This window comes from Pleurodeles waltl, chromosome 7 (genome assembly GCF_031143425.1).
Source record: "Pleurodeles waltl isolate 20211129_DDA chromosome 7, aPleWal1.hap1.20221129, whole genome shotgun sequence".
Taxonomy (NCBI): domain Eukaryota; kingdom Metazoa; phylum Chordata; class Amphibia; order Caudata; family Salamandridae; genus Pleurodeles; species Pleurodeles waltl.
Genome location: NC_090446.1, coordinates 1,216,270,434 through 1,216,293,479, shown reverse-complemented (window position 1 = coordinate 1,216,293,479; position 23,046 = coordinate 1,216,270,434). Strand labels below are relative to the sequence as shown.

The 23,046-nt window shown below is 44.4% G+C and overlaps 1 protein-coding gene across 3 annotated transcripts in view; it reads right to left on the bottom strand.

Moving 5' to 3' along the window:
* LOC138246110 (ketosamine-3-kinase-like) overlaps positions 1–23,046 on the bottom strand; it is a 161,754-nt gene that overhangs the window by 69,095 nt on the left and 69,613 nt on the right. For all 3 annotated transcript variants that reach the window (XM_069200354.1, XM_069200353.1, XM_069200355.1), the window contains exons 3-4: positions 22,178–22,269; positions 13,446–13,528 (exon numbers count right to left, since the gene is read on the bottom strand). In XM_069200354.1, coding sequence (XP_069056455.1) covers positions 13,446–13,528; positions 22,178–22,269 — 175 coding nt within the window. The remainder of the gene's footprint in view (positions 1–13,445; positions 13,529–22,177; positions 22,270–23,046) is intronic.

The window sequence follows — 23,046 nt, the reverse complement described above, 5'->3', positions numbered from 1 at the left end:
TAGAGACAGGGACAATGGCTGCTGTCAGTGCTGAGGCCAGAGCATTGAACGATCGCTGATGGGCAGCCTGACCCGAATGAATGCCCTCCAGGTATGCATTGCTCCGATGCACCTCCCTTTCTACACCCTGGATGGCATTCAAAAGGGTAGACTGCCCAACAATGAGCAACTGGAGGAGGTCAATGATCTCCGCACTGAGGGCAGCAGGGGTAACTGGGGCAGGGCCTGAGGTGCCTGGGGCGAAGGTGATGGCCGGCTTCCTGGCCGAGCGGGCACGGGGCGAACGCTGAGGGGCTGCTGGGAGGGCGGAGCTGGTGCGCTGGGTGGCGGCTGTACCTGTTGTAGCGGTGGGCACGGATGTTGCCGCCACCACAAGGGAGCTCCCTTCCGAGGACGTGTCGGTGTCGCTGACGTCTCCACGGGTCCCCGTTGTGGAGCTCCCTTCGCCCTCCGTCTCACTGGTGTACTCGGAGTCGGTTGCATGGCCCTCCGGGGCCATGTGAGATGCAGCTCCCTCGTGCGCCGATGCCACTTCTCCTCCGCCTGATGATGCTAATGCACACATGAACAGGAAGACCAAAAAAAAGGGGGGGGAGAAGAAATAAAGACATGTTGAGTGCATGCATTAGCGACACCGTTGGCGGAGAGGACAGACACAGAAGCCCACTGCACTACGCTGCGCACTTGGGGTACACTACTCAATCCCTGGGACATGGCCTACAAGCCTATGGACGACAACTGCACACATAGATGACACAGGGCCATGAATAGCTGTACTAGTCACCCTACAGAGGTGGGGGGCGGGGGCACAGGGCCATGCCTCACGGAGGGGCCTAGCCTACAGAAATCGCCCTGGCCTAGGGATACCCACAGCCCTCCTCCCCCACCCAGGCACCTCCACTGCGCGCAAAGATAGCAGAATGTGCTGGTACTCACCCCCTTGTGTCTGCTGTGATGTCCTCACGCGCCCATCCAAATCGGGGTAGGCCACCGCCAGGATCCGGGACATCAGGGGGGTCAATTGCTGTGTGGCACCCCTCCTAGGTTGGGACGCCATCCCCAGCAGAGCCTCAGCGGTCTTTCTGCTCCCGCGGCGGATGTCCTCCCACCTCTTGCGGCAGTGGGTGCCCCGTCTGTTGTGGACCCCCAGGGCCCGGACGTCCTTGGCGATGGCACGCCAAATGTCGATCTTCTGATGGGCGCTGATCTATGTGACATGTACAGGGCGGGAAAAGAAACATCATCACTTTTCTGCATGGTCGATGTGAGTGGCCCCCCCTCCCCAACCTTGCCATGTGGCACATGCTCTCATCTGTCGTGCGATGCATTCCTCATTCGCTCCCCTCCCCACCATCGTTCATTCACCCCACTCAACCCAGGCATTGCCCACTAAGCATGGTCCCAGTGTACTCACCTGTTGGTCTGGAGGACCGTAGAGTAGCGCATACTGGGGGAGGACCCCATCCACGAGTGTCTCCAACTCTTCTGAAGTGAAGGCAGGGGCCCTTTCCCCAGTCGCAGCAGCCATTGTCACTTCCAGACCGAGGTCACAGCAGCACTTGCAGTATAGGTCCTCTCCTGTGGATGATCAGGTCTCGAGTGATTAAGCAGATAGAAAATGGCGGTTACGCCCGCGGCGGTGCGTACCGCGACCACCGGCGCACATCGTCATTGGCTCCTGAAACCCATAGGGTTCAATGTTAACCAATGCGGCTTTGCACCGCGGTCTTCGACCGCCTACCGCCACGGTGTGCCACGCCAGCGCAATGAGCTCACATCACATTGTCACACTTCACAGGTCAGGCAGCCGCCATTTCAAAGGCCCACATGGCTTAATTTCTACTGCGTCACACAGGCCTAGGCCTTGCATTGCCACTCATACATGGCATTCAATGCATAGAGAATCGTGTACAGTGCAAGCTGTGTGAACGTACCTGTGGGTTGATTGACTCTGTGCTCCATGTTGTCCTTCCTAGGCACCGTCCACAGGGACTTGTGAGGAGATGGAGGGCTGTTCCCGTGTACAGACCGCTGGTGGACCTGTCGACAATGGAAGAACGACATGTCATACACACCTACAGACTTGACCGTGCCACTATACAGGACCTGTGTGCCCAGCTGGAGCCAGACCTGATGTCACCCATCCGCCAACCCACAGGGATTCCCCCTCTAGTGCAGGTTCTGTCAGTACTCCATTTTTTGGCTAGTGGATCATTCCAAACAACAGTGGCCATTTCATCTGGGATGTCTCAGCCTATGTTTTCTAAGGTTTTATCCAGAGTGTTGTCTGCCCTGATGAAATACATGCGGAGCTACATTGTTTTCCCTGAGGTGGAGGATTTGGCTACAGTGAAGGGTGATTTCTATACCCTTGGACATATTCCCAACGTCATTGGTGTCATTGATGGGACCCATGTGGCTTTGGTACCCCCCAGAGGAAGTGAACAGGTGTACAGGAACAGAAAAAGTTATCATTCGATGAATGTCCAGGTGGTCTGTTTGGCTGACCAGTACATCTCCCCTGTAAATGCCAAGTTCCCTGGGTCAGTGCATGACGCGTATATCATGCGAAATAGCAGCATCCCTTATGTGATGGGACTGCTACAGAGACACCGTGTGTGGCTAATAGGTGACTCTGGTTACCCCAACCTGTCGTGGCTACTGACCCCAGTGAGGAATCCCAGGACCAGGGCAGAAGAACGGTACAATGAGGCCCATGGGCGTACTAGGAGGGTGATTGAACGGACCTTCGGCCTCCTGAAGGCCAGGTTTAGGTGCCTGCATATGACAGGTGGATCCCTAATGTACTCACCAAAGAAGGTGTGTCATATCATCGTGGCCTGCTGTATGCTTCACAACCTGGCTTTGCGACGCCAGGTGCCTTTCCTGCAGGAGGATGGTCCAGATGGTGGTGTTGTGGCAGCGGTGGAACCTGTGGAGAGTGAAGAGGAGGAAGACGACGGGGACGACACAGACAACAGGGACACAGTGATACTACAGTATTTTCAATGACACACTGGTAAGAATCAACACCGGCATTTTACAGTTACTTACTGTGTGACCTCTGCTATGTTTCCCCATGGACTACAGCTGTATGACAGTGGTATGTTTTCATCACTGTGTAACTGGACATTTTGGCAGCATTATGTTCAATACATTTGTTCACAATACAGGCAGACTCCAGATTGTTTTTGTGCAATAAGTGTTTTTATTAAAATGCAGAATTTAGGGACATGGTGGGAAATCGGTGATGGGTGATGGTGGAGGAATGTCCATGGCAGAGTCCAGCTTTTCAGTCTCACAGGTGCATTGTCCATATGCCTGTGGAAGGTGGAGCAGGGGCAGTTAAAGGTTGGACAGGGTGACAATGTGGGACAGTGGGATGACATCAGGGGGTATCCTTTGCTGGCGGGGGTCTTGACATCCTAATCTGTCTTCTTCCGAGATCTCAGGCCCGCTTGCGGGGTGGTTCTTCTTCTGCAGGAGGTGGGGTTCTGGTGGCCTGTTGTTGTGTGGGGGCCTCCTGTCCACTAGCGCCGGCGGAGGTGGTTGCCTGTTCTTGGTCCATGCTAGTGACAGGGGCCCTTTGTGATGCCACATGATCCCGCAATGTGGTGACAATCTGGTTGAGTGCCCCTACGATGGTGCCCATTGCGGAACTGATGGTTCTAAGTTCTACCCTGAACCCCATGTACTGTTGCTCCTGCATGACCTGGATCTCCTGGAACCTGGCCAGTACCGTCGCCATCGTCTCCTGGGAGTGGTGGTATGCTCCTATGATGGAGGAGAGGGCCTCGTGGAGAGTGGGTTCCCTTGGCCTGTCCCCCCCCCGTCGCACAGCAGCCCTCCCAGTTCCCCTGTTTCCCTGGGCCTCTGTCCCCTGGACCGTGTGCCCACTACCACTGCCCCCAGATCCCTGTTGTTGTTGGGGTGGTGGGTTACCCTGGGTGCCCTGTAGTGGTGGACACACACACCGCTGATTGACGTGTCCTGGAGACAGAGGCATGGGCCCGCTGGGTGGGAGCTGTGCTGGTGTTCCCAGAGGGGGTTGGGTCTGCTGTGGCCTGTGGCTGTGTGAGGGGAACCGACTGTCCAGAGGTCCCCGATGGTCCGGGCTGGTCATCTGGGTCCAGGGAGACAGAGCTGCTGTCATCACTGGTGGCCTCTTCTGGGGGTGGGATGGACATTTCTGGACCCTCCTGGGCGGTGTTGTGGCGTTCGGGTCCTGCAAGGGTATAGAGGTATGGTTATTGCTTCAGTGTGTGACATATCGGTCAATGGGTGGGTGCCCGTGTACCCCAGGGCTGGCATTCCTGTGTGTGGCCGTTTGTGAGGGTGGCTTGTGGGGGAGATGTGTATGTGCAGTGGGCATGCTTTGGTGATGGGTGTCCATGCTTTGTGGACGCATGCAGGTCTTGGTGTTGGGATGGGTGGGTTGTGATGGTGAGCCATTTGCAGGGAGTAGGTGTGATGGGGGTGGGGGTGAGGGTGGGGGTATGTGCTGGCATGCAGGTGGGGTGGGGGTGGGAAGAAGTAGTTAAGATTTGACTTACCAGAGTCCATTCCTCCAGATACTCCTGCGAGGCCCTCAGGATGCAGGATGTGCAAGACTTCCTCCTCCCATGCTGTAAATTCTGGGGGAGTAGGTGAGGGTCCGCCGCCAGTCTTCTGCACCGCGATGTTGTGCCTTGATACCATGGAACGCACCTTCCCCCGTAGGTCGTTCCACCGCTTCCTGATGTCATCCCGATTTCGACTATCCTTTGCCATAGCTCCATCTTCCTGGCAATGCTGGTGTGCTGCACCTGTGTCCCGAAGAGCTGGGGCTCTACCCGAACTATTTCCTCCACCATGACCCGTAGTTCGGCGTCTGAGAACCGGGGGTGTCTTTGGGGTGCCATAGGGTGATGTGGATGAGGTGTGGGGTGGTGTATGTGTTGGTGAGTGTGGTGATGTGTGGTGTTTTGTTTGTGGATATTGTGTGGGTGATGGTGTGGTTTGCCTCTGTGTGATGGTGTTGTCTAAGCAGTGCTGTCTATCTCTGGCTTTCTGTCGATTTGTTTTTTCGAAGGGGTTTGTGGGTGATGTGGGTGTGTGTTTTATATTGTATTGGGTGTGTCGGAGTGTTGTTTGTATGTGTATCAGGTGTGTGTGTTTCAAATTGTCCAATGTGGTTGTGTTTTGTAAGGGTCTGTGTATTTTGAGCGCGGCGGTGTGTACCGCCAATGGAATACCGCGGTTGAAAGACCGCCGCGTGGATTCGTGGGTCGTAATGGCATTGGCGTTTTTCTGGTGGCGTGACGGTGGAGGTTTGGTCATCGCCAGTTTTTCGCTGACCTTTGGTGTGGCGGACTTTTGTGGATGTCGGGTTTTTGGCGGTTTGCCAGTTGCGGGTCAGAATGACCGTGGCGGTTTACCGCGGCCGCGGCGGTGTTATGGCGGTCTTCTGACCGGCGGTAAGCGCCTTTTACCGCCGAGGTCAGAATGACCACCTATGTCCCATAGAATATGAAGGCATCCATGCTAAAGGGAACTGTGCTGCATATTTGGCTGCAAAAACAGCAGTGCAAACCTCTAAAGTGGCTGCTCTAACTGGATCACAAAACCAAGATAACCAATTCAGATATTCTGACAGTGATGCAGGTAATGAGGTGAATCCTCCTGATGGATTTCTTTCTAAATATTACTACACCCTTACTTAAGATAATGTCTCCATGGTTTTCTTACCCAGATTAGGATATAGATAAATGTCTAATGAGCGTCCTACATTTGACTAAATGAAAGCAACTCATGAGGGGATAGCTTCCCCTCATGCTGGCATCAGTGCTACTGTATTAAATCTACAGCAAAAATAATGGTGGCCATACTTACCAAAGCTAACAAAAAATTATGTGCACCAATCCATATGTGCCAACAGATGAGACTCTCTGAAGTCGAAATACTGTGATGCTATTCTTTGGGTTTGACCAATGACTTTGTGTTTCACCACTGTGCATATTAGTTGCTCAATGCTCACCAGTAGCACATTATATGTTTTGTTCAGCCTAGCCGCCTATTGGCTTTGAAAGGGCATTAGCCATTACCTTCTGTATCCAGTTTAGCCGCCTATTGGCTTTGACATTGCATTAGCCATTACATTCTGTATTCTGCCTATTGGCTTTGACATGCTGTATTCAGTCTAGCTGCCTATTGGCTTTGACATGCTATTAGATATTACATTCTGTATCCAGCTTAGCTGCCTATTGGCTTTGACATGATATTATACATTGCATTTTGTATTCAGCTCAGCTGCCTATTGGCTTTGACATGACATTAGACATTGCATTTGATATTTAGGTTAGCTGCCTATTGCCTTTAACGTGGAGTTAGACATTGCAGTTGAGAATCCAAGCTGTATTTTTCCAAGCTGTGTTTTGCCACAAGATGAACCAAGCTGTTTTCTTCTCACACTAGACTAGACCTGATAAGAGAGAGTACATTTGGTGTTCTCCTTTCGGCTCAAGCCTGGGAAGAGGAGCAGTCTAGGAGATCTGGCCAGTCTCCAAAGGCTTGCGTAGTTTTCCCGGGTCTGAGAGGAGGGGGAACGCTTTTCTAAGGGTGGCTCAGGGCTTCAGAGAATTAGATTCGAATCTGCCTGACTTCAGGCTGGAACTTGGTGCCAGTTGCCAGTCTCCCGTGGGGGTAGATAATCTCCTTCTCGCAGTTGACCGGAGTCATCAACTTGCAGACCCCAGAAAGATGAAGCTGTAAATAGTTTCTCACACGGTGAAGTATTTGTTTTGCTTTGCATTCAATATCTTATATATATATAACCTGCTGTGTACATTGCAAATATATTTTGTTTTCATTGAACGTGTGCTTGAAATCTAATAATTCGTCTCTCACAAACTTGTGAGTGGGGAAGAATTAACAACAATAAAAGTCTTCTTTGAACTCAGAAGTGCATTCTTGATATGTTCTGTAAGCTCTGATTACGAGATAAGAAGGAAAGCAGAACAAATACCAATGCACACTCCTCTTATTATCTCTGATAAAGCCTGTAGGGATAATTTTCTTCAACCACATCAGGCCAATCCCAAGTATAAACCGGTATTAATATATATTGTTTGCTTTTGATTCATGCTCATATTCCTTTGGGTTTGGCCACAAACGAGAGTCACTGTTCGAGCAGTCATACTAGACTAAAAGACTAGCAATGGGAGCACTTTATACTTTTCATTCAAACAATGGTCCTGCGTTCGATGCTAAGGCATTCATTGATGCTATGTCTGCTCTATGAGTATGACTGCAATATTCACACTCCTTACACCTTGAATCTAACAGGGGTCATAGAATGCTCCAATGGTCTGCTAGGGTAGTGGATACAGGCTTAAGCTGGCTGAAAAACCTGTATGAGGTTCAGAGAGCACTATATATCTTGCCCAGAGAAGTGCTAGTGGGTCACAGCCTGTACAAGATGTTCTTCAGAGCACCAATGTATGCCTGATCCTGATGTCCCAGGAAAGGTTGCAGAATCCAAAATATCTGATCATTTGATTTGATTAACTCTGTTGAAGATTGTTCAGGAGATTTATACTAAATAATTTAATGGGAAATACTATGCCACAAACGAAGTTAAGACTTCTAAAGCTGCTGACCAGTGGTTTCCCAAAGTAGAGAGTTACAGCAAGAAAAGATTCCCGACACGCAAATCTTCGGGGCATTTTATAATCCACCAGTTTCACTTCTAGGGGTAGAAAGCACTATGTTGGTGTTCTCTCGTTCAAAGAAAACAAAACGGTGTTGATTGATCACATCAAAAAGCATCATGTGGCTGATTCTGTTGTGCAGACCCCCACTGGCATGAAGATTCCTTTAAAGTAGGTCAGAACACCATCTTCCTACTCTGCAAGAGCCATCCTAAGAAGAATATAGTTGGTCTGAAGTCCTACACCCCCAGTCTGGGGACTTGGGAGCCTGCAGTGTCTTTAGCAGTGCACCAAGTACCAATTTGAATTGACAAACCTGATGCTGTGATTTCAACCATTCCAATCACTGAAACAATGGCTGTGGTTTATTATGAACCACGAAAGGGCCAACATTAACTGAAGTGATTCCACAACAAGAAACTGTACTGTATGGGAATGATTCCAAGGCAGATTTTGAAACAGACATATTAAATTAATGAATCCTTCTCCTGTTAATCAATGCTACAATAGATTTCTTGCTTGCAGGTGGTTTCCCAAGAGATATCCCTTTCCACCATGGTCATATATCTGAACTGGTACTGGAGTATTTTTCCTTTGAATGTTGAGTATAATGTTCATTATAATTTTGCCATTTATTTTTAGATAGGTGACCCAGTGAGTCCTTACACTCTCAGAGGTGTCCCGTCCCAACCATTATTAAAAGTGTACTTTTCACACAGGTAACTGCCTAGGTGTTTTTATATTTTCCCGAGTTCAGCTGGATCCCATAATTTCCAGAAAGTAAAAATTTACGCACTCCCTCCCGTTCCTTTATCATTGAGTTTGAGTCCGCCCAGGTGGCATTGCCCTAACTGGGTGGGGCTAGGTGGTCAAATGATGAAGCATGACACTATATAGTGTGTGAGACCACCTAGTCCGTAAAGGAAACACCCCCCCCCCCCATCATCATCACTTCACGACCCTTCACAGCACTCATACACGACCCACCAGGTTAAGGAGCACCAGGAAATTTCCCCTGGGTGCAGCTCCTCATTATAAGTGAACCCCATACTTTTTTGTGTTATTAGTTCTATACATAGGGAGATAGTAAGGGTCGATTCCTTAAGTATCAGTGTAAAACTACTGGCATCCTTTTTGGCAAGCTTAATCTTGGTTCCCTACCATTCTGGAACTGTCAACAGATTATCCAATTTTCATTTAATTGTTTCCTAGACTACTGATCAGTCCATAAAGACATATCCACAAAATGATCTTCAAACAAAATCTGGCTCTGATTGAATTACTCTGGCTTGCCTGCGCTCCCCGGACTTTAGTCCTGAAGGTGTAGTGGAGCCTCGGACAGACTCTTGGCAGGGCGATCTGCCGCCCGGGACACCCTGGGCCGCATGGAGAATGTGAACTGGCTAATAGACAAGGCGAGGTTCCCTGTCTGGACTGATCTCCCCAGGCCTGCTTGTGGCCCCTGGGGTGTGGCAGGGTCCGGGGGTGGACTGTTGACGAGGCAGTCAATCATTTGGTGCCAACTGGGCCTCACAGTGAATACAATGCTGGCGACAGCCCTTGCTGGATAACACTGGACTACTGTCCTGTCTTGGTTACGGCACCTCGGCGGAGCCATGTGGAGGGGTCTGCACGTGCCCCCCTCTGTGAGATTGTTTGAAGAGTGGCTAGACCCCAAGAAACTCTCTGCTCTACCCTAAATAACAGAGGCCCCCAGAGTGAGGCAGGTCCCAGACAACAGTAGCTGAGATATTTGCCTGCAATACGGAGAAACATGACAATAAACCGAACAAGCTCTTCCAACTTACACGTAACACTGAGCTCTATATGGAGAGGTGCAAGTTGCCCCCCCCCAGGCTTAAGTAGGGCCTACGACTTATAGGCCCACTAAGCAAAAATGTTAAGGAAAACAAATCTGCCATACATGTGGGTCATTGGAATGCAATCACCATAAGCAATCAACCCCTTCCCTTACCCAAACTTGACATTGTCCTGGTATTCCTATATATACCTACATCGTAAAAATGGGTGGACACATGACTAGTGGGACCAATGAGCCCACCGGAACAGGCATTTATAGAGAGGATGTCATGAGCAACATGCCAAGCCATAACGATTATTACAGAAATGTAACTGAGTAGCATAGTTATATTAGATTATAGAATAGAGCAGTGACACTAGACCATGGAGGACAGGGCATACAATAGATAAAGCTCATACCAAGTAAAAGTAGTCATCAGCAGTCTCCTGAGCATTGAAGGATTCAAACAAGTGTATTTCATAGCTAGTGGCCACTTCCGCAAGCCCCTGTACTCCTCCTTACGCACAGCACAGCTTTCAGCCGTTCCCCACCACAACACCTCCCCCACCACTGGGAAACAAGGGGTGCCACCGAGGACTTCCATTGTCTCGTTAGTCAGTGCTTTGCCAGTGAAAGTGCTAAATCTGCAAAGCACGCAATCACTCTGGAGCTCTTGGGCCCTGGGATATAATCCCAGAACACAGTGTTGCACCATAAGCTAGTGGTCCAACTCAGTCAACTATGACAAAGAGGTTCGAGTAGCCGCTCAATAAGTGGATAATGAGGGACAATGATGTATGCAGAAGATCTGGAGTGCAGCTACGGGTTAGGCAGAGGCCACAGTGGGGAACATACAGTGAAGCCTGTGTGGCATAAGGTAGGCCTGATGTAACACAGAAAACTGTATACACTTGGAGGAGTTACTGGGTTATTCGAGAAAGAACAACAGATTCCTTATGATTCAGACCTCATGAGAGGTCCTCCTCCCACTTGCTCTGTAGGGGAGCTAAGGAAACCATCAGGTGTTTAGGCAGACCGCGGTACCGCCAGCGAATCAGGTGGCTGCCGTGACCCATACCATACATCACCTGCATAAAGTCATGAGTAACTGGTTCAGACCCACATGGTGTCCAATGTTCACACACATAATGAATACTACTAGCGTCTGTTGAGAACAGTGCTTCCAGCACACCATGATTATGGATGAAATCAGGATGAGTCATGGGGGTGCCACCTTCAAAAAACGCACTGATCGTTGTCGCTCCACCCTGCTTCCAGGGTCGCAGCCTCATTGCAGACAGGGTACCCGAAGACATAGGGAGACCTTGCAAAGGAATATTCAGAGCATAATGAACGCATATGGCAGTATATCGTAGGGTCACATTCCAGTATGAAAAAGCTATACACAGTACGAAAGGACAAGGCAGAGGTGAATTGGAGTCTGGGCAGAGCAGATTGTGTAATTTACCCTGATTAACCACAGTGTTTGTATACCCAATCTCTGTTAGATTATGGCCCACCAGCTAATAGGATAGCCATTGCAGCTGTCCTGCCAAGCAGTAGGCATTAAAACTGGAGCACCCATCCCACCCTTATCGGGGGCAGCTGCATCGTGGTCAAACTAACCCTGCGCCGTCCAGTACCTCACACCATATCAATCAATCATGTATTTAACAATTTGAAAACCTGGGCCATTACAAGCATCAGTAAATTTACAAAGTGTTGCAGTAGTTGAGGCAAGATAACCATTTTAGCAAGAGTCAGGCTGATAGCAGTAGAGTAATCCAAAAGTCAATTTGAGATTTGAAGGATGCAATCATTTTTACAAGATCCCATCCAAAAAATCTTACACTTCATGGTATATTTACATGCCTAAATAACAGACTGTCTGGGGTGCTATATGAATACTGACATCTCCGAAAGGCAGATTAGGCCTGAGCCAAAATCACTGTTCTTTGGAGCCTGCCCATTTTGCCCTTATTTTTAATGTTTAGCTTTAACCTTTGTCTAATATATAGTCCTACCATCTTACTCATTACATACCTGTCTACGATACTCAAATTCTCCTTAAAATTTAAAGAGAGGATCTGGGTCTGATTAATCCTTCAGGCTGCTTGACAGGCATTTCAAGAATGGATGTTTTGTTATTTTATGAAGTTGAATGCAGCCAAGACCAATACCATGCTTATTTTGAACCCTCCTAGTAGTTGTGATGCTAAATCCTGGCCTTCTTTTCTTGGCACTTGGCATTCAGGTCAGAAATTCTGGGATGGTCATAGATACTGAACATTCTATATTCTATATACAGATTTCTATCATAGCTAAATTCTGTTTTATCAGCACATACAGCTACACCACGCCTCTTCTTCTAGAGTGACGAGCTGTGATGCCTTTATGCAATCTAGACTGGACACTGGCAACTCCCTTACCTGAGGAAAAAACAATAGTATACTGCAAAGCAGCAGTACAGTCATAGTGCTGCAGTCAGTACTCTATTTCAATGGAGGAAAATGTATCATGTTTTCAAAGCATTTCACCAATTGCACTGAAAGTAAATTCGCTTTAAAACAGGGTACTTAAAGCATTAGGATTTCTATACACAAAAATCTGTTCGTTTAAACATAAGAAATGTCAAATATGGACCATACAGATAATTGAGCTAAATGGACCAACTATGGTTTATTGTTTCTAAATTGCATCTGGACAAATGGAACAGCAAGTCCGCTCAAACACAGGCTCTCACGAACAGAATGATATCTTTACATATAACTAAGGAACCAATCCTACGGAAGTGTCGTTAACTACTGACAATTGGGATTTTTACATGCTAAGCCTTCCGTGTCTCTTCCATGGTAGTGGTATTTTCTGCTTAGGGGCCAAGATACCTCTATACCAGTGTGTATGCTGCACACTACAAAATCCCACAACATAAATACATAGTACACAATAATGACAGAGAGGCAGTGAGGAAGAAAAAGAGAAGGAAATAGATCACATGCAAAAGAAATACAGGCAGAGAAGGGAGAGACAGAAAGAGGATGAACTAATGGTTGCTTGGGCCTGATGGCTTCGAGACTCAGAGTTACCCTGGTCACTGCTATTAAACATTCATATTGTTAATGCATTCAAATTATCACTTGCTGATGTCATGGCAAAGCTCACTGAGTTTAATAAAGGTACAACGCTGATAACACCGAAAGAATCCCGTCTTGCGGTGTCAAAGGGGTATTTTCTTTGTTTAAAAACAGGCCTCACAAAATCAGTAACTATTCCAAACATAAACTGTCTCTGATTTCTCAGAACAGCATATCTGAAACAATGTGCAACACGTCGAAAAGGTAGCTGGACACAATCCTTAATAGCCAGGTGGTACTGAACATCAAGAGTTGTACATCTGCAGGTCTTAGATATTTCTTTGGATCGAATGCTGTTACCCATTTGATGAAACGTGCGAGAACCTCTTTTAGCACAGAGTACACGTGGACCTAATGTTAGTACTTATGTGCCAGGTACTTCATTTGTGAACAATAAAAGTAAACAAGACCTGTGCACACCTTCCTTCTTTACCACACTAAGCTGTGTTCTCTCCTCTGCCCACCTTCTAGATTTTATAAGTCATATCTATAGTTTGAGCCCAGTCTGTACAGCACCAAGGTGTTTACACCAGCCTGTAGCTACCACAATATCTATTAAGGGAGATAGTTAATCAAATCCTTTTCAAACTTCGTTGCATGAAGGTACCATTCCATATTGGTAAGGACACGCTTGGATGAAAAACACAGGCTACTGAATGTGAAACATTGGCTGCCTAAGGTCTGGTTCCAGGCCTCGGCTAATACACTTTAGGTTTTTTAGGTGTTGGACCAAGTGCATTTTGCAAGGCAGACGAAGAGCTTATCGATATGTAACCTTCTGTAAAAGTCAAGACAATTTCGGTTCACTAGACCATAACATACCTGGGGGAGATAACCACAGCAGGTAACTGTATGAAACCCAAATTCGCCTACATACTGGAGATCCGACTGACTGGCTCCTTTGCCTACAAAATAGAATCATATATCATGTGTTCTATTTTGCCAGTTCTTTAATAACAGTTTATGCTTTCTTTCCATAACAGGCAAAGACAGTATACCATGGAGCAAGGAGGCATTAAAAGTTAGAAATTCACACATTAATGTAACTTTAATATAATTTTAAATTATCACATTTTCATTACATTATTTTACAAGACTAGAAACAACAGAAATTATGTTTTTGGCAGGACAATTGCTAACTTGCCATTCCAACAACAGATGGTAGACATGTCGTTTTGGGACCATTTACACTAAATAAAAATTCTCTTCAGTGTGCTGGTTAAGTAAAGGAATCTACAGTTCAGTTGCGTCCCCTGCTTTGTTCCCCTGGTGCCTAGGTTATATCACAGTGTCCGATCAACTCCTTTCAAATGACTTTTGAATGTCGAGCAAAACATTTGTACCACGAGGTATATAATTTCTTGGAGGAAACCAATATGTTGCCCAAGTTCTGTTCTTGTTTACCAATAAAGTACCTATTTGAACCTAGATTTTTAAATTTACCAACTCGAATTTGTAGGAAATTAAAACTGCTAATTCCGGGAAAAAATGAGTTTTGCAATTCCACCAGATGCAATTCTGAATGTTAATCCAGAGGAACTTTATACTGCAGTAAATATTATAAATTATTGGAACATGACCTTGTCGTATGATTCCAGAGGAGGCTCACAACATGTGAATCTGGCAACCCTACCCCACCCCCAAAATCTAAATACATCTGCTCTTTCTAACCTCATACAAAAGGAAATCTGAACATTAATAAATAGGAAGGATAGTAATTTAACTAGTACAGAGAACGTCCATAGTCCCCCTATAAACAAATATCTCATTCCCCGACTGTTGGTATTCCTAAGAGGGAATACCAGAAGCAATTGAGGGCCAACCCAGAAGAGCACAACATTACTCCATTTTGAAAAAAATAATTTGAAATGAACTGGCTTTTCAGTGCAACAATTCAGCCAAAGGTTTCATAACCCCTCTAAGTGTAGTAGGAATAAAGGGCACATCTGCTGAGCATCAGAATTTTTGTGATAGTCAGAGGACACTTGGTGGCTTTTAGTAGAGCAAGCGCAGGGCACCCTATGCAATGCACAGAAAACGTTTAAAAATGAGGCACAGACTCCATCGTTTGCACTAGAACCCAGAGAAATTCCCAATGCATCAAATCAAGTGCTGTTTTGCACATGATAAATTGTGATCTTTAGTCAGGCTCTCTTGTACCACCATATCATTACAAGGGTGACGGAAAGCATCTGGATAAACTGATCCCATCTGGAGACGAACCACTTTTACACAGGAACACCAGTATTGGCATCACCTCTCTAAGCCTTAATAAAAATGTCCCAAAAGACGTTGTGGAATTTAGACAAATACTGTTAGGAAGTGCAGCCATGTTGTTTTACGGAGATCATATTACATAGAACCCTGAGCCTTGACCTATTAGCGTTTTTGAGTATTTACACAGTTTTTTCACAGTCACATCAGCCATTATTGTGTAAAATCTTGATGCTTTAGTTCAGTTGCACATTAAGTCCAGGATGTGTGACTACATTTGTTCGTCTGGGGAACGTACCCAAATCATGTACGGCCAGTGAGAAGTAGAAGGCTACAAGCTAGAGTGTAATCATCCAATACATTTTGTCAAGAACTGATGTCACAGTTAGATTTTACTTTCTCACGAGATATTTTAATTTTTCAAAACATTGCGATAATGTTATGTGTTTTCTTTAAAAAACATTTTTTACCAAATACATTGCTAAAATGCTACTGTTTTTCATGAGACAATTGCGCAATGGCTGAGAAACTGTTTCTTGAAAGAGACATCCCAAAGTACTTCCCAGGAAGGTATAGTGACACACGAGACAGTCTGAAGTCTTACGAGCACTGAAACTATTGAGCACTCCTTTGTTTCCTGACAGGTGTCATAATACAGGAAAAGGAGAAACCAATACTAATAGCCAGGAGGGTGGAAACATTTGCACAACATATTGCATAAATCATTAAACCTACCATTTGCAGTAAAAATGCAGAGAAATTAAGCGTCTCTCTCCCCTTCTCACCAACAATAGCTCAACAGTGCCCTCGCAGTTCTCAGGATAGTGACTTGTGGATGCATGCCGAGTTAGTGTGCTGGGTCACAATGGGGTCTAGCTTGCAATGCACAAAGTGTTGATGGGGAAACAAAATGATTTGATTTGCTTTTTATTTTTGGGAAGTGCACTGATACTGAAGGGTGTCCTGGCGTTGTAAGCTGCAAGACAGCACGAGCGACGAAATTTAACGAGTACAAAGGGCAAACTGATGAAACTGAAAATATGTTTTTTTTTTAAGTTTGCAAAATGTAATAACATAGGACTCATGTTGCATGGCAGGCGGCTCTAGGTGACAGCAGTTCAAGAAGAAGCAGTCCTAGAAGAAGCAGTCCTAGATGAGATCTGCGAAACCTAGCGACTCAAACAGAATTATCGGTTGATGCGTGAAGTATTAAGGGAGGTATACATCTGGTAAACACGTGAGTCATAAAGCTTAAGAGAAAGGGTGTAAGAAATAGCCTTATTACAGAGAGTGCCTTAAAAACTAATCTCTTATGAATCGTGAGCAAGTGAAGACTTTAAAAATAGACTGACATTCTGGCATATTTGGGAATATAAAGTCCATCCCTGGCGGCAGCGTTCTGAATAAGCTGAAGTTTGTGTAGTAAAAAACAGAGGGAAGACGGATAAATAAAGCGTTTTTACAGTTCAATTTACTTATGATCAGAACCTGGGCAAAAGGCTGCCTAGAGGCTCTCAGGGTGGACAGTAACATTTTAATTCAGGCCTTCATCGTAAGAAGAAAGGGGAAGTAATTTTATTGAAGCAGGCCTCGAATGAGAGCTTGGTGTAAAAAATAACCCCCAAATTACTTTCATTAAAAGCTGCGGAAGGGTAGGAACCCAAACATTTAGGCCACAAACCCAGGGAACACCGGTTACATTAATATTTGTCTACTCAGCAAGTGCGACCAAGCAGCTTTTGAATTGAATCTGAATTGAATTAAGATCACCAACAAAACACAAATTAAACTGGGTATCCCCTACATATGCGTAAAATTAGAAGATGATAGAAGTAATCAAATCAGGGAGAGGTGACTAATTTAAACATAAAAATGTAGGGTTCAAAGCAAACCCTGTGTCTTTCCAAAAATAAATATTTAAATGAAGGCCGAAAAGCTGATAGTTGAACTGCCTGTGATCTGATGGTTAAAAAAGTGGTAACCAAGTATACACTGCTGCTTGGCTGGCAGAAGAAAGCCTTTCCAGTAGAGTATTATGAAAGACCACATCCAAATTAAGGAGCACATGGCCGCCGAGCCTCCAGCATCTAACATCACCCGAATATCATAGGCGGCAGTGATTAATACAGCCTCAGTACTCAGAGCTGGGCGGAAGCCCAACTGAAAGGTGTTAAGTAGAGTTATTGTCACTATACTGTGACAGCTGAAAGTTGACACAGCTTTCTAGTATCTTCGTACTAAGAGGAAGGACTGAGGTAGGATGTTAGTTGTCCATAATCCTCAGATCCAATAAAGGAATCTTCAAGAGAGGAATAACCAAAGCGGTTTTACAAAAGTTCGGTACCTGGCTCATTGCTAATGGTTGACCACATATGGATGTTACTGCCAGAGCAAATGCAGAGGTAATACGTAGTCATAAAAAACTTAGGAGGACAGAGTTAGACAGAGCCAGAGTTTCTAGACTTTATCTTTGCTAGAATAGAGTCACATGACACTAGATTCAAATCTGACCAAGAGCATAGTAATGTCTTGTCAGTCCCCTGACCTAAAAAAACAAAAAAGAAAACAGGGTATTGCACAGAATACCAGAGTTGTTGTCAACTGACCTATGGATTAATTTCTCAGAATATCTTATTGGATATCAGCGCAACCTCTCTCTATATATGTTTTATTTTGCTCCTAATATATACATATTGTTTATTTATTGCTTTTTTATTCTTTATTGCAAAAATCTGCATTTTCCAATATTTAAACAATGTATACTTTTTATTTTATTTTTTATTTTTTGTTCTGCTCCGGATATATACTTATTGTTTTTTTATTGCTTCTTTATTGTAAACATTAATTGCATTTTCAAATATTTATACTTGTCTACTATCAAATACAAAACATTACTCCACTCCCATTTTTTTCTTCTTTCACCAGCAGAATCAAACAAACACCGGTTCAAGCTCAAAAAGGTTTTTATGAATTGCTTAAAAGTATGTGATTATAATCTCACACCAGAGGAAAACAATAATGCTGGTGCTTTGTTTAGCGGATGAAGACCAGGAGGTTTATGAAAACTTCCCAAACATTATCTACAGATGATAATGAGGAAGTTGTACAGAGTCTGAATGATTTTCATGTCGTTATTAAAATTCTTAACTTCTAAAATATGCCCAAGATTTCCACAGTTCTGTAGCGACACAGTTTTGGTGCGAGAATCTATAGAGGATTTGTATTACTGCTTTACATAAGTTAGCCTCTACGATAAATTTTTGTGATAACTGAAGAAAGTTGAAACGTAAGTAGAGAAAATTAGAGATAAATTATGGCTTAGGTGTGATTCAAATTTGAATGACTTCATTATAAAACAGAAAAAAGTTGAACATTCCTTAGCTTGTGTGCAAGAGCTTTGCAAAGCTAAAGATCTTTCATGTTCTGTACAAACCACTGGTTCCAAAGTCAAGGGAGAAGTGAGAATTTTTGTTACCACACGAATTAAAGGTACTTGCTGTCACTGTGGAAGTCCAGGACACGTGGAAAATTCAAAAGAATGCCCTGCTGCCATTAATGTTTTGTGCAAATCCTGCGGTAGAAAAGACCGCTTTACAAGATGCTGCAAAAGTGGATCCTTCAAAGAGAAAGAATAGAACATTTATGTGAAAAATGAGGAAGTTATAAGCAAATAGTTAATATGTTAAACTGCATAACAAAACAAAGGTGTGAATATCTGTCCGGTGGAAAGAAGGTGCTATATCTATAGCATATAAGGTTCAAAATGGTCCACTTAGTTTGCAGGATAATGTGAAGTGTGAGACAGCATGTTTGTGTGAGGAAGGGATAATTTTAACAGTCGAAGTTTTGAGTGGATTGCGCTGGTGGTAGTAGCAACTAAGAGAAGTGGCAACATCAGTTTGTGCATCGACCTACTTCAGTTAAATAAGACTGTAATGTAAGATAGATTTCCTTTGCCCAACATCACTGAAATGGTGAACTTATTAGCTTGTGTGAGATTTTTCAGTACCTTAGACCTTATGTCAGCTTAGCACCAGATTTGGTTGAGTGAACGTTCAAAGTCTCTATTTTCCTTTATAACACAGTTTGGAACTTTTAGATATATCAGAATGCATTATGGATTGTGCATACCAGAGGTAGTTAACAAATCAGCAGATTGCCTTTCTAGGTTGATTAGTCTAAACAACAAGGTATTGCAGAATGAAATAGATTGCCAGGGAGGATGTGGTGAAGATTCATGTAGTTACTGAAGGGTGTTTCACTGCAAAACAGTGGCTAGGAGAGATGGACACTGATTTGCTGTAGAGGAAAGTATGTAGGTTTGTTCCTATGGGTAAAACAGAGGAAGGAATGGAGGAAGTGTTGAAGTGCTATGACAGAATGACAGGAGAGCTGTCTTTGGAGAATGGTTTCTTGTTTTGGGGGGTAGGGGGTCTAGGCTAGTACCGCCTTCAAATTTAAGGAAGAAATTAGTTGACTTATTCCATGAGTATGCTTCTGAGGTATGGACATCATGGAGGAGAGGGCTGACAGAGATTGTGTTGACTTTAGAGTTGTTAACGGATCTAAAATGATTTACGGTCTGCCAGCAATTTGTAGGAGATTTGCCCAGTGAACAACAGAAGGAGGATTCAATATTGTAGTTCTTTTTTTTTTTTTTAAGAAGAATGCCCACTTACCTATTGGTGGATATGTTTTCTCTTTGGCCAGAGGTCTGTGAGGTGCATTTAGGACACAATTCCTTTGAGGTTTATTTGCTCGTTTTAAACTGCCATTTCGACCTGGCAAAGTAAACCTTTTGCCAGGCCTAAACCTTTAAATCTTCCTTTTTAGTACTTATACGTCACCCCTAAGGTAGGCCCTAAAGGCTCATACAGTAGGGTGTATAGTACTTAAAAAGTAGGACACATGGATTTAGGTTTCACATGTCTTAGAAGTGAAAAACCTCATAAGTCGTTTTCACTACTGTAAGGCTAATTCTTCCATAGACTAACACTGTGTAAACTCATTACACTTAATACGTGGTAACTTCAGTTTGGGGTCTGATAGAGAAATACTGTCTCCTCTCAAAAATTGGAATTTAAAGTCCTCTTTAATGGTGAAGTTGGATTTTAACTTGCAGTTTTGCAAATTTTCACTTTTAGAACGTTGCCATTTTTCTGCCCAAACCAACTGTACCTTTCTTCTGTGTCCTGGATCACTCAACCGGAATAGCTCTACTGTTGTGGGTTGAGTACTGCTTCCAGATATTGAGACAAAATAATATTGGTATGTGGGGAGATGGTCTTCCTGACTGGATGGCTGGGGAGGAGGTGTACCCTGCCCTGATTACACTTCAAATAGCACTCTCTGCAGCACACAAAAATGCACCTGACACTAGCCCTGTGCTTGCCTTTATCACCCTAGACAGTTTGGAGCCAAGACCAGTTTTGGGGGTAGGCCAGAGAATGTCGCTACACAAAGGCTGGTATATGGTATAAAAGCAGAACCTTCAGAACTTCTAATCAGAATACTCCTGGACCTGTAGAGAATTCAGAAAAAGGACTGCCCGGCTGTCTGAAGAAGGAATATTGGACCTGCTTGCCTAGAACTGAGGCACTCCAGAGTGACCCCAGGGCTCAGTTGACTGACTCATTTCAGCTACAGGGACACATCAGGATTCCAGAGGCCTTCCTGTAACTGCCCAGCTGATCCACACTAACTAGATCTGCCTGGACATGAATGAGCCCTGCTACTGGCCTTTGCCAGAGTGAGTCCTGATCCCCAAGAGTTGCCACCAAGGTTCTGGACCCTTGGCTGACCTCGGAGTGTACTCCGCCTGAAGAAAAGTCAAATATACAGGAGTTTTGAGCTCTTGCGACCTTGAAGTGACTTCTTTGCTCTGAGAATTACGCGCAACAACTGCCAATGTGAAGCTTCAGCAGGACCTGCTCCTTGTGGCAACAGTGATCGTCTGTGATGATCGCCAACGCAAAGCTCCAGTAAGGCCTGCACTTCACAAAGACAGCAACAACCTGCATTGACCGCTAACAAGAGCCTCCAACAACAGCCGACTCTCCATGCTACAGCACCCACTGTCCCGGACACCCAACCTGCTCCTCGCACCGACAAAGTCCTGCTTGGGGCATCTGCCAAGGTGAACAGCACTCTTCGTGTAGACTTGAAAAAGTAACTCTTCAGCAGGACCTTCAATGAGATGAACTTGGTCCCTGTATCTAACCCATGCTCTACTGGGGTCGGTCTCAACATGTTACTTTCTCTGGTCCAGCACGACCAGATAACTGCTTTGGCACAGGTGGCAGTTTATTATTTTTGCGCTATTTCTCCTAAAACTTTAAAAACTAATTTCTTCAGTTCTACTGACTGGATTTTTGTCATTTAGGTGTCATTTTATATATTACAATTTTACTTTTCAAAATTGGTTGAGGGTTTTACGGTTGTTGTGTTGTCATTTCATTAGTGTTTGTGTGCTACATTAATACTTTACATATTGTCTCTAAGTTAAGCCTGACTGCTTTTGCACCTAGCTTTCAGAGGGTTAAGCACAAGTTTATTTATTGACTTTTGGGATTCACCCTGACAAGGGCTGTGTTTATTATTTAAGTTGGGCTTCCACCCCTATCAACTAATAACCCAATTTCTTACTCTGCTTTTATACTAAATCAGTATTGGACTGGATAATCACCTTACTAGGGACACCGGGGGTATTTGAGTTGTGAGCCCTTGCACCTACCTTCTGCTGAAGACCCTTGGACTACTTGACCCGTGCTACCACTGACAGTAAAGTGCTAGAGCTTTAGTCCTTGGACCAGTTAGTCAGAGCCCAATGTAGGTTGGGCACAGGGGAAATCAGGAGTAAAAACCCACAACACCGCGTTTGGGCCAAGTAGCCTTTTCTTGCCTCCTGGCCCCTTGAAAGGGGTCTAAGAATGTGTATTTTATTTTCTTCTTTTGTCTGTTAGTTTTTATTTATGGTTTGCTGAGTTCTGTTGTCTATGGGGAGAAGGATGTTTGGCATTGTGATGCAGCTTGTTTCTCTCCAAGCTGCAGATCTTTCACCAACATTCTTGCCTTATTAGCATGGGGTTGTAATGTTATGAATTAAATATGTGTTGATAGCTAGCTACTGGAGCGCTTGGCACAAGTATAGGAGGTGGATGGAGTTTCTTTAATGGAAATTAACTGAAATTGAAGTTGAAACTTCTCCCTTCTGCAATGTACTTCTTTATTGAGGAGATTTTACAAATATCCCTACCTGAAATGTCCATCATATGCACATTATATTGACATTAGAATGGTTAAGACTGTTGAAGTTTGACATTATTGCTTCAGTAACATACCTACTACGTTTTGTTGTTTCTCTAACTTTTCTCCAAGTTTCTGATTCTGCAGATGCAAATCTCCTAACTGCTCCCCAAGTTTGGCAGAGTGCCTGAAATGAAAAGTAGTTACTAGTTAATCAAGACTCAAGAACAAAGATTATCAATGCCAATGTGTCTTGCATAAAATGAAAATATTCTCTCCAGTCTCTGGCCAGTTTAGGTACTCAGTAAGTCATTCCGGATTAACTCTGTAACTGAACCTCGCACTTACATTCATCCATTCATTTATCCACTGACTTATTTTTATAGTTCCCGAATTTCCCACACATACGCACCAAACACAAACAAGCATTTCCAAAATAAATTAAAACCATAAAAGTAAAAAAATCATAACGCCACATAAACATGGGGGGCATATTCTTGTAATAAAAAAGAAACACATTATACATAGCACAGGACAGTCACCTGGCAATGATATTGTACAAATTGTGTTGTTTTAAAATTCCAAAATGGCTGCCACGTTGAGAAGCAATGAGTTAGTCCTCTTGGAGTAGTAAAACAAATGTACACTAGGCACAATACCATTACAAGACGGCTATTCAATAAACAGTTCCGAATAGAAGAGAAAAAACAAAAATAGTAAAAAAATAAAATAAAAAAAAAGTAATTTGATAGTCTTGCAACACTTAATTGGAGATGAAGATAGCACTAGATCAATGCACCAAACTGCTCCTAACATCAGGAAGAAGAAAGGAGCCTGGTAAAATTCAGGACTAGATTTCAGAAGGTAAAGGAAACAGGTAAACACAAAAAGCAGGGATGAAAATAGAAGCACTGGGTGTTGACTGCGACAACATGTAATAACAACACGTTTCTCTTGTAACAGT